We start from the raw sequence: 14767 nt of genomic DNA on the forward strand, positions 1-14767 counted from the left end.
TCTACCTACCACTTTTCATATGCCAAGCACGGATATAACACACATTCGTTCACTTAATCTTTGCAACCACTGAGATTAATTCCCATTACCATTCCCGTTTTATAAGTAAGGAAACTAAGGCACAGAAAAATCAAGTAACCTGCCCAAGGCCACTCCGCTAGTAAGAGAGGGGCGTCAGGATTCACATCCTGCTAAGTCTTGCTCCAGAGTGTGCAGAGTCCTACCATCCACGCTGTTCTTGATGTGTCTTAGGGGTCTTTCTATGTCAGCATGCGCATATCTACTTTGGTAATTTCTAACGGCTGCATAGTATTTCACTGTATAGTGAACAGTCCCCTCGGGGGGCACATTTAGGTTATTTCTTGGTTTCTAGGGCTGTCATTACCTATAGCATTATAACAAATAGCCTGGGAAGTATATCGTGGCACAACTGTGGGAGGCCTCCTGGTAAGATTAATATGGAGAAGTGGACTGCAAAGCTATTTTGCTACTTTCCAGAATTTCCAGGTAAAAGATGGATGGTGTGGGAAAAGGACGTGGGCTGGAGACCTGCCTTTGCTCCTCAGGAGCAGCGTGACTAGCTACCTCACAGTGCTTCTGGGTCAGCCTCATGGGACAGGCTAAGCCCTTCCTCCCAGGGTGGCTGTGATGGGTGACAGGAAGCAAGGATGCCAAGCACTCAGCATGTGCCTGAGAGCGAGCCGGAGATAGGAACCCCTCAGTGGACAGAGGACAGACATAGCATGGTGAAGACACTCCACCAGGACTCAGAGACCCTTGTTCCAGGTAAAACGCAAGTCACCAACTGATACACTTATTTTCTCTCCTTATTCTGGAACAGTGGAGTGTCGAGTAGCTACTATGAAGTGGCCAAGCTCAAATATATCATAACAGACACACAGCAGAAACTGGGTCTGCAGGACCATGAACCCCAGAGGAGGGGACCATTAACCCAGGTGGGGACAGGGGTGAAGCCACAGAAAGTGGACAAGATCGTGTGAGAAGGAAACCAGCTACACTGGACTCAGGGGCTGACAAGAACCAGGATGGAACTCGGGCACTCCCGGCACCCTAGTGTGGTGCTCTCAGCCATCTTGTTGCCCCTCAGAGCTCGCTCATAACTGCTCGGGGAGGAAAGCACTGGCTCTAGCTGACACAGGCCACACCATCCTGCCCTGTGCCTCGCAACCACAAGAGCTGGTCTGTAGCACACTCAACAAGGAGATGTCGCCATCCCTCTCTAGCTCCTGGCTCACGTCCCTCCCATCTGTACTGCAGAGCAGGTAGCCTAGCTGGAGGTCCTAGGACACCCCTCCACCGCACCCCTACCTGACCAGGTTGATGTGGGCTTTTTCCATGACCGTAAGCCAGGCCAGCAAGGGTTGTAAGTCATTCTCGCTGGGAACATAGTCATATAAGGCCTAGAGATGGGACGGAGAATAAGCAGATGACTGAGCAAGTGTGTTAACAGCAGCCTAATGACAATGACCCCTTCCCATCCCCACACACTAGCACGTCCCAGTGACAGGCCTGCACACGTGGCCCTAGAACTCACAGCCCCCTTAGCTTTCCCAGGTCCTGCCTTTCTGGACTCCATGAAGCCCTTCCAGTTCTGCTCCTATGAGATCAAAGTCTCTAGAAGCAGTTGAGTAAAACTTGGGTCACACAACCTTATGGATCTCACAAAAGCCCCAGAGCCCTTCTCTGGAAAAGTGCATGGGCGAATAATGCACATTTTGCAAATAATTTGGGGGGTGTTTATGCCCTCCTTCCTCAAATCCATACAGGGATCCCTAAGTTCGAGAGCTTCTGTTCAAGGTGTGGGTTATACCACGACACAATATTGAAATAGGTTATTAAGTAAGTGAAGAGTCAGGGCCCACAGCTCCTGTGGACACTGATGTGGCTTTGGTGGCCAGTCTCCTGGATGCCTGCCTCCTGTCTGCTCATCTACTGGCCTCCTCCTCTGGGGCAGCCCATCCAGCCCACTCAACCTCACTCTGTAGACAAGTAACGTCTCCCCCATTCCCCACGCCCCAGCATTGCAATGCCCCTCCACCATCAGGCCTCACCGTGATGATCTGGGCGTTGAGCTCTGCTGACAGGGTGCCCAGGCCGGGCTTGGCGTGGAAGAGGCTATGAAAGGCCTGCATGGCACAGGCTGTCACCAGCTGGAGAGGACACGTAGGCTTAGTGGGGAACCGCAAAGCCCATGGCTGCCCTGGGCTCCTCAACCTCCTACTTTAGAAGCTGGGCTGGAGGGAGACCCAGGGCCCTGACCTCGAGCATGCCCCCCACACCTGCACACTCAGAGGACTGTCACTTCAGGAAGGCATGGCAACCACTGAAAATTTTGAAATAATTTAAACAAAGTTAACAGAGAAACATAAAATATTTTTAACATAATAGGCTACAAAAGCAGACTATAAGTGGTGTACACACTATAATTTACGCCTGTATTTTCATGTTTTTATCTGTGTTGGTTTATCCAAAAAAAAAGTCTGAAAGGATACACAGCAAGTTGTTCTGAATGAGTTTTTCCTTTTAAACAATGATCGTGTGATTTATGTGACGCAAACTTTAAAACACACATGCGAACAAATGCTACAAGAGGATACATAAAGATTAACAGAATTCTGCCAGCATGACAGAAATGCAGAGAATCGTTTTCTGCATCTTTAAAGCCACTATACGGATCTGTTAGTAAATAAGCAAAAGAAAGAAAAAAGAACCGCGATTGTGACTGAAACAGAGCTCAAGCCGGGAGAGGGCTGGCGCCGTACCAGCCTTACCACAGCTCTCCCTTCCCCTGACCTGCTCCCTGAGGCCAGCTCCCAACGGGACCAGGACCGTGAAGAGAGCCTGGTCTATCCGACACCAGCAATGGCTGGGGTCCTTGGTTGTAGGTAAGAGCAGGGTTGGGATAGGGAGACCTCAGGCCTTGCTGGCCTGAGCAGCAAGTTCCCAAGCATCAGCACCAGGGGCCCAGGTCTGAAGCTAAGCCTCCCACCCCGGCATGCTCCTCTGGCTCCTGGGCTGAGCTCACCACATGGCTCAAGGTCATGACCCTGAGGAGAGTCTCGCTGCAGCTCTTCACCAGGCCTTCTGGGAAGCAGGGGAGCAGGTCCCTCAGCAGCGTCAGCAGGTGCAGCGTGGTGGTGGCCTCCTTGGAGCCTGGCACACAAGAGGGGGCTGAGCCTCCAGCCCACTCTCCGCGGTGAGCCCCGTCCTCCACCCCCATCCACCCTGCTGTCAACCTGGTTCCCACCTCCAGACTTCTCAATCTCCTGGACGCAGAACTTGGCGGTGGAAATGGCAGCAGGATGATGGGCAGGGGCTTTTTCACCAAACATGAACTCGCTACCTTTGAGGATCGAGCACACTCCATGCTGGGCAGCTTTCCGGATCTGAGGGGCAAGGAAAAGGGGCTGGGGCTGGGGCCGGGTCAGCACTCAACCAGCAGCTTCGGTGCTTGTCACAACCAACCGACAAGCATTGATGGCATGCCTCCTACATGGCCGATGCTGTGCCCAGGCCTTCCTGTGCGCAGACTCCTGAGCTGGGGAATGAGACAAACCTCGGCTCCAATCCCCGCTCTCCCACTAACTCAGCAAACGGCCTTGAGCAAGCCAAACGCTTCATCTCTGAGCTTCAGTATTCTCATCTTTGCTACAGGGATTCGCTTACTCAGCCAGTCACCCGGCAATACCAAGTGTGCATCAAGCCAGGCACTGTGCTCGGAGCTGGCAGTCTGGCTGTGACCGGAACAAACGACTCACAACTGTACTTGGGAGACAGAAAACAAACATACACCAGAAGGTAAAAGTACTTTGCAGACCATACAGCAAGGGTTGTTACTTTTTATACAGTGGTCAGGAAAGTGTCACTGCAGTGAAGTGACATTTCAGCAGAGACCCGAGGAAAGTGAGGGAAAGAGCACCATGTACACACAGGGAAAGAGGCGTTAGCCTACCTGGGATGGTGTGCTGAGCACTGAGTGATCACGGACTGTTGCTACTATTATGCACTCCCTGCCCTAAATTTCAGGAGGGAATGGAGTGGCTGACCACCATTTACTGAGTGCCTGTTATAAGCCAGGAACTGCGCCAGCCTGAGAGGGACACTGGAGTCTCCACACGCCCTTGCAGCAAGGATGGTATTACTATCCCTACTCTATAGCTAGGAAACCGAGGCTGGGACAGGTTAAGTAACTTGCCCAAGACCACAGCACAAGCAGTAAATCCAGTGTCCAACTGAGGTTGTGGGACTCCAAAGCCCCACTCTGCCCCTTCCTGCCACTGCAGCTAAACTGGTCACTGACCAACGAGGCAGCAGAGACTCAGGAGGGCCGGACACTGAGCATCCCTCCTGTAGGACAAGGAACTGCCCCTCACGTTCTAGAGCTAAGCAAATAAGGCGTCAGAGGCAAAAAGTAGAACATCCAGGCAAGAAACCGGTCCTCAGGGCAACCTCCCCAATCCCATTCAGACAGACCAGCCCCAGCGCAGTTACCAGAGTGGCCACCGCATCCCCCTCCCGTGTTCTGGGGGCCCAGCAGCCTCACCTTGGGCTTAGAGTGCACTGTGAAGCTCAGCAGCCCATGGTACACCTGCAGGGTCACAGGGTAGCTCCAGGCCTCCAGGTCCTGCTTCCTCAGAAGGGTGGCCAGGCAGGAGAGGACCTTGAAAGGAGAGTCAGAGTCTGTCAGCTTCACTCGCTTCAGCCAGGTGGGGAAAGAGCCCAGGTTTTCATCAATTCCAGAAAATTGCACGGGGATCCATCTGAGGTCCACATAGTGCCTATATCCTCCCTCCGCCGCCCCACCCAGGACGATCCAAGCTTCAGCCAAACCTGTGGGGCTCTGGAAGATGGCAGAGGGGAAACAGACCCAGACACTAACCCATCGGAGGGCAGAGGTGGAGCCAGTGCTGGCCTGAGCTGACATGATATTCATGAAGGCTTTGGAGGTATCAGAAAACTTCTTAATGAGCACGGGGCTGGGCACACTGTGGGGAGAGAAGAGAAACGGTCGGAACCCCAAGGGGCCTCCTAAAGCAGCTGGTGCAGGCCCAGCCCAGGTCTGAAGGAGGAAGCTAGACAGGAGGCAGTGCCGGCCCAATAATTCAGCAAGTGAGCAGTTCAGTGTGCTTTCCATGGCACCTGAACTCTGCGCCTCCGCACCTTCTTCACTACCCATTCTCTCTACCCACAAGGTGGGCCCTTACTAGCTCACCTCAATCCTCTCCTCACCTCCTCCCCTACCTGCAAGCCTCCAGGTATCCTGGTGCCAACATCCCAGCCCGTGCCTCCGGCCCCACTCACTGGGCAGGGCCACCCCCTTCCCAGGCACCAGCGCTCACACTCTGTGTACAACATCCCGAGCCACCCTGGGAGCCTCATCAGAATGCCACCTGATACTTAAGGTCCTGGTCTTTTTTTTTTTGCTGAAAGAGAGAGAGAGAGAGAGAGAGAGAGCGAGCATGCCCATGGGCACAAGCAGGAGAGGAACAGAGAGAGAGGGAGAGAGAATCTTAAGCAGGCTCCATGGCCTAGCACAGAGCCCGATGTGAGGCTCGATCCCATGAACCGTGAGATCACAACCTGAACCAAAATCAAGAGTCAGACGCTGAGCCCCCCAGGCACCCCTCTTGTTCTTTTTAACAATTCCCTCATCCTGTTCCTCCTGCCTGCACTCCTTTCTCCGTAAGCGACTTGGGATTCAAACCAGAGCCAGAACTCACCGCTTCAGGACAAGGTTCAGCAGGTAAGCAACAGCAGCCAGAGACTCAGGGGACTCCACTGCCTCCATTGTTGTCATCTGAGGGCCAGACCACAGGGGATGAATGGGAAATGTGTAAGCTGGGGCAAATGGGGTGCTGAGGACACCGTATGCCCAGCAGAATGGTTCTGACCAAGAACGCTGGTGTCAGAGGTTCAAATCCCAGCTTTGCCAGTGTGTGATTTAGGCTAGCAATTGAACCTTTCTGTGATTCAGGACCCTTATTTGTAAAATAGAGATAGTAAGTTGTGAGGTTTCACCGAATTAATATAAGTAAATCACAACATGCCTGGCACGTGATAGAAACCATACATTGCTATCTAATTTATTTCATTACTCTAGAGCAGGGGCTGGAAGGCTTTTTCTGTAAAGGGCCAGGTAATAAATATTTTAGGCTTTGCAGGCCATATACGGTCTCTGTTGTATATTCTTCTGTATTTGAACAATCCTTTAAAAATGTAAAAACCATTCTTAGCTCTAAGGCTGTACAGAAACAGGCCATGGCTCAGGTTATTCCCATGGGCTGTAGTCTGCCAACTCCTATTCCAGCAGTGGTTCTCAAACTTTTACACCCTTAACATTTTTGGAGAATTCCCCAAAGAGGTTTTGTTTACATAGGTTATATTACTGATACTTACCATATTAAAAATTAAAACCCAGATCATTTTAAAATACAAGCATACGCAAGCACAATTAGCTGTCAGAATAATATCATCAGGCAGGCTGTAACTTCCAGAAAACTCCACATTATACTCATGAAAGAATGAGATGAAAAGGCAAATCATGTTCTAGTATTAGTATAGAAATAATTTTGATAGCCTAGCCCCACACAAAGGTCTTGGCCCCCTAACCCTGTCCCACCCCTGTCCACACTTCACCAACAACCACCACCAGAGTAGTGGATTCTTGTTCTAGAATGACAGTGTAGCAAATAGCATCAGCCTTATCAAACCGCCTGAGAATGACAGCACTTTTGATGTGTTTTTTTTTTGTTATTTGTTTTTTGTTTGTTTGGTTAATCTCTCGGTCCAACATAGGGCTGAAACTCACGACCTGAGATCAAGAGTCGCATGCTCTTCTGGCTGAGCCAGCCAGATGCTCCTGAAGCACTTTCCCCTATTCAAGGATGTCCTGCTCTATCTCCACACACCAGGAGCACCCTTCTTCTCCCTACGGCTCGAGTCACCTGTTGTTGTGAACACCCATTCCCAAGTCACACCCACTCACCAGTGCAGCAAAGTACTCAGTCTCTGTCTCCTTCCCTCCCTGGGAGCGAATCACCTCAGTGACAGCGGCCAGAACAGCACAGATCTGCACGGGAGGGAGAAGGCACTTATGACATCTATTTAGATCTAAGCCTGTCCGGAGACTGGCCTCTTTTCCTTGCTCCCTCACAAACTGTTCTCCTGACAAAGCCTACAGGTAGACAAGACAAGATGAGCTGCAATCAGAGCCAGGGGCACACACCATGAGGCCTAGCAAACAGGCAGACTCAGACATGTTTGCCAAAATTCCACCTCTAGGACTCGGGTCTCTTACAGGAACACCTGCAGAAAATTGCAAATGTTTATGTACAAGCGTGTTCACTGCAGCAACCAACTGGAACGATACAGCAGCCATCAACAGAGGATTAATAAAGTACTATCACTACATGGTAAATAATGATAGACTCAAATACTACACAACTACTGAAAAGAGTGAGGAAAACACTACATTAATTTAGAAATACTGTTCAGTGGGGAAAAAACTGCAGAACACGGCATATAAAGTATAATCAGGGGGCGGGGGCGCCTGGGTGGCTCAGCTGGTTGAGCATCCGACTTCAGCTCAGGTCATGATCTTGCGGTTCGTGAGTTCGAGCCCCGCATCAGGCTCTCTGCTGTCAGTGCGGAGCCTGCTTCTGATCCTCTATCCCCCTCTCCCTCTGCACCTCCCCCACTTGTGTGCTTACTCCCTCCCTCTCTCTCTCTCTCAAAAATAAAGTCTTCAAAAAATAACAATAAAAATAAAATATGATCTGTAAACCTAACAAAATGTGGGTAAAAAAATATACAAAAAAGTCTAGGACAGTAATGTTCACAAGAGGGTACTGAGCACTTGAAACATGGCTAGTGTGACTGAAGAACTGAATCTTTAATCTTAATATTTTAATAAATTAAATTTCAAAATAAATATTTTAGTTATCGGAAAACACAGATTTAAAACAACTTAGATACATGGATCTACTTTTGCGTCTATAAGTTTTATGAAAATATAGATTTAGAACTTGGAAATATGAATCTACTTTTGTGATTGTAAATTTTAGGACGAAATCAAGTACTTCCAAAGAAGGTTTAGCATCCAAATGGAGATGTAAGGGTAATATGTACTCTAGATTTTGAAGACTTAATATGATAAAAATAATGCAAATCATCTCATTTTATTCTATCTTGTTTAATGTTTATTTATTTTTAAGAGAGAGGTGTGGGGACACCTGGGTGGCGCAGTCGGTTGAGCGTCCGACTTCAGCCAGGTCACGATCTCGCGGTCCGTGAGTTCGAGCCCCGCGTCGGGCTCTGGGCTGATGGCTCAGAGCCTGGAGCCTGTTTCCGATTCTGTGTCTCCCTCTCTCTCTGCCCCTCCCCCGTTCATGCTCTGTCTCTCTCTGTCCCAAAAATAAATAAACGTTGAAAAAAAAAAATTTAAAAAAAAAAAAAAAAGAGAGAGAGGTGTGTGCGTGAGCAGTGAAGGGGTGTGGGGGGAGCGGTGGGGGGCGCGGAGAGAGAGAGAACCCCAAGTTCTATGCGCGGTTCAAACCACAGGAGCATGACCCAAGCCAAAATCAAGAGTCAGATGCTTAACCGATTGAGCTACCCAGGACCCCAAATCATCTCGTTTTATATTGATTATATGGTGAAATGATAATACTTTACATATATTAACTGTATTATTAAGGTTAATTTCATTTGCTTCTTTTTACTTTCTTTTAACATGGCTACTAAAAAATTCACAATTAAGTGTTGTTGGACAGTGCTGGGCCAGGTAGATACATGATGACCATCAACAGTAACTACCACGAAGGAATTAAGTGGAGAGAACAACTTTCACATTTTATTCTACTCACTTCACTTTGGTTCCATTTATAATTTTGACATCTTTCAATTTAAAGTGAATATAAATATGTATAATGTAAAAGTATTAACTAAAAACGACAAATAACATGTAGCTCTTGTTAGATAAAACATTTCCTATCCATTGTTATTCAGCATTAATTTACTTAACAAATGTTTCTTGAAACGATTCCATGTAAAAAGTCCTGTGTTAGGTATAGTTGACAAGATAAGTATTTGGAAAATATTTCTACCCTGAAGGACTTTACACTTAAGTAGGGGAGATGTTGTTGGACAAAAGCAGAAAGTGGAACCTGCCCTAGGAGAGCTAGTAAGTAGAGAACACACAGGGCAGGAGAGATGACGCATCATCCCAAAATACCAGCTGTCACCGGCAGCAGCCAGCCAGCACTGGAAGAAAATAAAGAGACTGAGTCTGACTCCTCCTCACCATCCCGAGTTCTCCTGAACCCTCCCCCCTACCTCCTTGTGGGCAGCCGAGTTGGACTCCCAGAAGCGTTGCACTTTGCTGAAGGTGACATTTGTGCAGTCGGAGAGGCCGCTCAGGAAGGTGGCCGAGGACTTCTCCGTGAGAGCGGGGGCCACCTCTTCTTCCATGGCCGTCTCAGGGGCTTCGCTTTTGCCCAGACGCAGGGACCCTGACTGCAGCTCATTATGCAACTTCACCGCATCAACTGTCAGGTCGCTTTTTCCTGAAAACCGGAGGCACGGGTGAGGCCCCCACTTCTAGCCGAACCTCCTTTTGGCTAGGATCCACCCATACGACAAAAACTAGCAGAGTCCAGGCCCCCAACTCGAGAGACTCATTCTGAACATGGCCTGCCTCATCAGCCCACCCTACGTCCTTAACTTAGCAAACCCAGATACGGAACCCTTCAGGTAAGTTTCTGCTCCCGCGTCCCGACGTTATAATATGCCGATGGGAGTCGACCGGGGTGGGGGACAACACGCAGGGGCTTGGGAAGTAAATGCACTTTGTGAAAGCACTTTGTAAAGAGACACTCAAAGTTAATTATAGCCGAGTCCCAACTCTTGACACCCGTGGAACCCTGGGCTAGTCATTTCCCTATTAAAGACTCAGTTTCCGCATCTGTCTAATGGGGAGAGTGGGCCTTTACTTCAGGCTACACATCCGACGTTCTGGAAGAAGAAAGGTTCAATGCCTGGACCCCGGAGCCTCCTGAGAGGCCCAGACCATCAGACCCAGGCCCGCTAAAATCCCGCCGCCAGCGCGTTGGGGTCCCGACCCCGCTACCTGAGGGCCGGCTGAAGAAGCGGCTACGGGCGGCCTGGCGGTGGCGGCAGATGGCAGGGTTGCTGTCGCTACTATGGCCTTTCTTCCAGCGTTTCAACTTGGCCGAGACACCGGAAGGCAACTTCCCAGAACGACCCATGTCTTCTAAACCCGGACCGAGATTAAAGCACCGGCTACCGGGACCCTGGAAACACGCGCAGGACCCACGTGGACCCGTAGACGGCTTCACTTCCTCTTTCTCTGACGTAACTTCCGGAGTTGCGTCTGTTACTATGGCAAGACAGTCAACATCCGGTTTTACAGTGCCTCCAGGCTCAGAATCCCTGAGCTGCTCAGAGAAGGTTGGTAGCTAGGGAGTCCCTGGGGCTTCTACTCCAGGGCCACGGTTCTCGGCCACCGGAGTGGGCCTTATAAAACTAGAATTCTTTTGCAGGTTAAAAAACAAACGTATATTTATATAATTTTTTTGTAATATCTAATTTCGAAAGTAACGCGCGGAAACAAATTTCTTTGAAAGAGTCAAAACCTGACCAAACCAGAATGAGTGAAATCTTTTGTCCCAAACGAGAAAAAAAGCAGCCGATGATGCTCTAAACCCAGTTAGTTATTTTCGTTTAGTACTGGGGATACCCAGTTGCTAAAACCACCTTCCCTCATGGCAGCACTCAGTCCCCTCTCGTTAGTCTCTTCTAATCCAATGTCAGAACCAGCAACCAATCCTGCATTGATTTCCACTCCCCTGCGACCCTCTCCAAAATCTTTTAGCTGGAACCCAAACCTTAAAAAGATACTCTCCTCCCTTGTCTTGGGGTGCAGCATTTCAAGATTCCTCCGGAATTCCCTCCCCCACTCCAAATCAACAAACCTGATTTTGTGAAACTATGACTGGATCCTGGTGAGTTTATTTGGTTGTTGTTTTTAAGTAGTCTCACACTCAACGTGGGGCTTAAACTCACTACTCAGGACCCTGAGATTAAGGGTCGCACACTCTACCAACTGAGCCAGGCTGGTGCCTCCCAGGTGAGTTTTTTGTTTTGTTTTGTTTTGTTTTTTTGTTTTTTTGCTGATTAGGCTTTATGCATTCATTTTACAAACATTTTTTAGCTCCCACTGAAAAAGACACTTCAATAAGTCAATCTTCCGAATGAAGCACAAGTTGACAAAGTTTTTGTATACAGCTTCTTTTGCCTGGTACAGTGTGAATTTTTCCCCTGGTTTTGGTCTAAATGTTTGGATCCCTGCAAACTCCATCTGTTGAAATCCTATCTCCCAAAGACAATGGTGTTAGGGGAAATAACACCCCAAAGGTTGGACTTTGGGAAATATTTAAGTCATGATAGTGAAACCCTCTTAAATGGAATTTGGTGTCTTTTTTTTTAATTTATTTTGAGAGAGAGTGTGTGTACACACAAGTGAGAGAGAGGCAGAGAAAGAGACAGAGAGAATCCCAAGGAGGCCCCATGCTTAGCACAGGGCAGGAGACCCAGGCACCCCTAGAATTGGTGTCTTACAAAAAGATTCAAGAGTGATCCCTGGTCCTTCCATCATGTGAAGACACAGCAAGAAGGAGCTGGCTATGAACCAAGAAATGGACCCTCACCCAACCATGCTGGCACTCTGACCTTAGACTTCCAGCCTCCAGAACTGTGAGAAATAAATTTCTGTTGCTTATGCTATTTTGGTATAGGAGCCTGAACAGACTAAAGACATCCTTTGTTCTTAAATATCCTTTTGCAAAATTGTTCTCACAGCTGATTGCAGCTGATCTGTAGCTTGTGAGAAACATAGATCCACCATATAAATTCCATGAAGACAAAAGTTTTGTCCTTGTCACTTCCTCTCCTAGGACCTGGAAGAGCGCCTGGAAAATAGTGTAGGCACTCAACAAATTACTGTTGAATGAATGAATGTGTGTGTTGTGGAGGAAAGAGGGAGGACTAAAACGGGCACAAGTTCAATAGGGTCTCAGGTCTTTCTTTTTAATGTTTATTTTATTTTGAGAAAGAGAGAGAGAGAGAGAGAGCAGGGGAGGGGCAGAGAGAGAGGGAGAGAGAGATTCCCAAGCAGGATCTGTGTTGATCAGCGGGGAGCCGGATCTCAGAAACCATGAGTTCATGACGTGAGCTAAAATCAAGAGTCTGATGCTTAACCGACTGAGCCACCCAGGTGCCCCTCAGCTCAGGTCTTGACCTCAGGGTCATGAGTTCAAGCCCCACATTGGGTTCCATGCTGGGCATTGATTCAAGGATAAATGTAAATACCAATAACTGTAATTAGTCTTTACTTAGCCAAACTGAGTTGGTCTTTGACCCCATAGATAGAAACACAAAGCTCAAAACATACATTTCTGGGGGAGTTAAGAAGTACCAAAAGTTGAGCTTTGGTCCAAGAACCAAAGAGCTAAGAATGGAGAGTAAAGGGAAGGCCAGGATGAAATTCATGAAACTGCAGTGTATTGGAGCTAGAAGCAGACACCTGAGGGGTCATCAAGATCACAGGTCATAGGTCACATGCCAGTCAGGGTCAATACTTTTACTGCTCTGCAGTAAAGCAAGTACAATCCAGTGATGTTGATGTTCAAATGCTCTTTCTTTTACAAAGCAATAGTGAGACTAAATGGAAGGGTTTTTTTCTTTTTTTTTTTTTTACCCCAAACACTATGATTTTCCAAAATGAAGAGTCGACAAACTTTTGTCAGGTCTTCTTTTTTTTTTTTTTTTAACTTTTTTAACGTTTATTTATTTTTGAGATAGAGAGAGACAGAGCATGAACGGGGAAGGGGCAGAGAGAGAGGGAGACACAGAATCGGAAGCAGGCTCCAGGCTCTGAGCCATCAGCCCAGAGCCCGACGCGGGGCTCGAACTCCCGGACCGCGAGATCCTGACCTGAGCTGAAGTCGGACACTTAACCGACTGAGCCACCCAGGCGCCCCAATGTCAGGTCTTCTTTTAAAAACAAGTTTATTGGGCGCCTGGGTGGCTCAGTTATTAAGCATCTGGCTTCTGCTCAGGTCATGATCTCATGGTTCATGAGGTAGAGTCCCACATCATGTAAGCACAAGCCCCAATTTGGGTAATCTCATGCCCTGCCTCCAGTGAGCCCTGCTTCTCTCTCCCTCTCCCTCTCTCTCTGCCCCAGCTCACTTGCACTCTCTCTAGAAAAAAAAAAAAAAAAAGTTTACTGATGTGTAAAATTCAAAATATCTGTAAGCCAATTTTCATTGGAATATCTGTGCCAACTCTTCATTTTGCCAAGTGCAGAAAAGGTGAAGTGATCTGCACAAGTTTCCATGGCATGGTAGCTTATTTGATGAGACACAGAAGTAACTGTAAAGGAAAAGATTGATAAACTAGAGTACACTAAACGTAAGAAATTCTGCTCACAAAAAAGACACCACGATGAGCACTAAGAGGCAAGCAGGAGTGAGAGAAGATATTTGCAATACATAAAACTAACAAAGTATGGCAGAGTATATAAAGAAATCCTACACATCTAAGAACAAGGCAGACAATCCAATAAGAATGGGCAAGAGACCTGAACAGGCACTTCACCAAAGTGAATATTCAAATGGCCAATTAACATATGGATGCTAATAACTGATGCTTAATCTCATTAATCAACAGAGAAATGCAAATTAAACCCACAATGAAGTGCTACTATGCACCTACCAGAATGGCTGAAATTAGAAAGACTAGCAATACTCAACATTGGTCAGGATGTGGAGCCACTGGCCACATATGCGACTGGAGGGAGGAGCAACTGATACGCCCACTTTTGTGTGGTGGTTTCTAGTAAAACTGAATGTATGCCTTTTCTGTAGTCCAATTCACTTCTGGGTATATACTCTACAGAGATGTATACTTATATGCATAAAAGACATATATGGTAATGTTCATAATAGCCAAATATTGGAAATGATGTCATATACATCAACAGCAGAGTGGATAAATAAATTGTGCTATATTGGTATCATGAAATAATACAATATCCAACTGTATACAGTAATGAAAACAAGCAAACTACTGCTACATGCAACAGCATGTATGGTCTAAATTGAGAGAAAGACTCCAGACACACACGGAGGAACATTTTGCATGATCCTATTTAGAAGTTCAAAACCAGGCTTTGCTAATATACAGTATTAGAACTTGGGATAACAGTTACCATGGTGGGGGTAACTGAGAGTGGGCATACGGGGTTTGGTAATATTCTGATTTTTTTTTTAATTTGTCAAATGTTTTTATTTATTTTTGAGACAGAGAGAGACAGAGCATGAGCAGGGGAGGGGCAGAGAGAGAGGGAGACACAGAATCGGAAGCAGGTTCCAGGCTCCGAGCTGTCAGCACAGAGCCCGACACGGGGCTCAAACTCATGGACTGTGAGATCATGACCTGAGCCAAAGTCGGATGCTTAACTGACTGAGCCACCCAGGCGCCCCTGATTTTTTTGTATCAGAAGAGAATTTACATGAATGTCTTCACTGTGTCATAATTCATTATCTGTGCACTTATAATTTGTGCGCTCTTCTGTATGTATGTTATCCTTTTTTTCTTCTTTTTTTTTAAATTTTATTTTTTTTAATTTACATCCAAATTAGTTAACATGTATATATGTATGTTATTC

General features: G+C 47.3%; 1 protein-coding gene across 1 annotated transcript in view; it reads right to left on the reverse strand.

Moving 5' to 3' along the window:
- RRP12 (ribosomal RNA processing 12 homolog) overlaps positions 1 to 10283 on the reverse strand; it is a 30589-nt gene extending 20306 nt beyond the window's left edge. Inside the window, exons 1-10 of the mRNA XM_025917738.2 lie at positions 10145 to 10283; positions 9352 to 9581; positions 7007 to 7090; positions 5742 to 5818; positions 4901 to 5006; positions 4565 to 4681; positions 3269 to 3407; positions 3047 to 3174; positions 2073 to 2171; positions 1330 to 1421 (exon numbers count right to left, since the gene is read on the reverse strand). Coding sequence (XP_025773523.1) covers positions 1330 to 1421; positions 2073 to 2171; positions 3047 to 3174; positions 3269 to 3407; positions 4565 to 4681; positions 4901 to 5006; positions 5742 to 5818; positions 7007 to 7090; positions 9352 to 9581; positions 10145 to 10283 — 1211 coding nt within the window. The remainder of the gene's footprint in view (positions 1 to 1329; positions 1422 to 2072; positions 2172 to 3046; positions 3175 to 3268; positions 3408 to 4564; positions 4682 to 4900; positions 5007 to 5741; positions 5819 to 7006; positions 7091 to 9351; positions 9582 to 10144) is intronic.
- Positions 10284 to 14767: the final 4484 nt, after the last annotated feature.

The sequence above is a fragment of the Puma concolor genome, chromosome D2, assembly GCF_028749965.1.
Source record: "Puma concolor isolate L17-30 chromosome D2, mPumCon1.1.hap2, whole genome shotgun sequence".
NCBI lineage: Eukaryota > Metazoa > Chordata > Mammalia > Carnivora > Felidae > Puma > Puma concolor.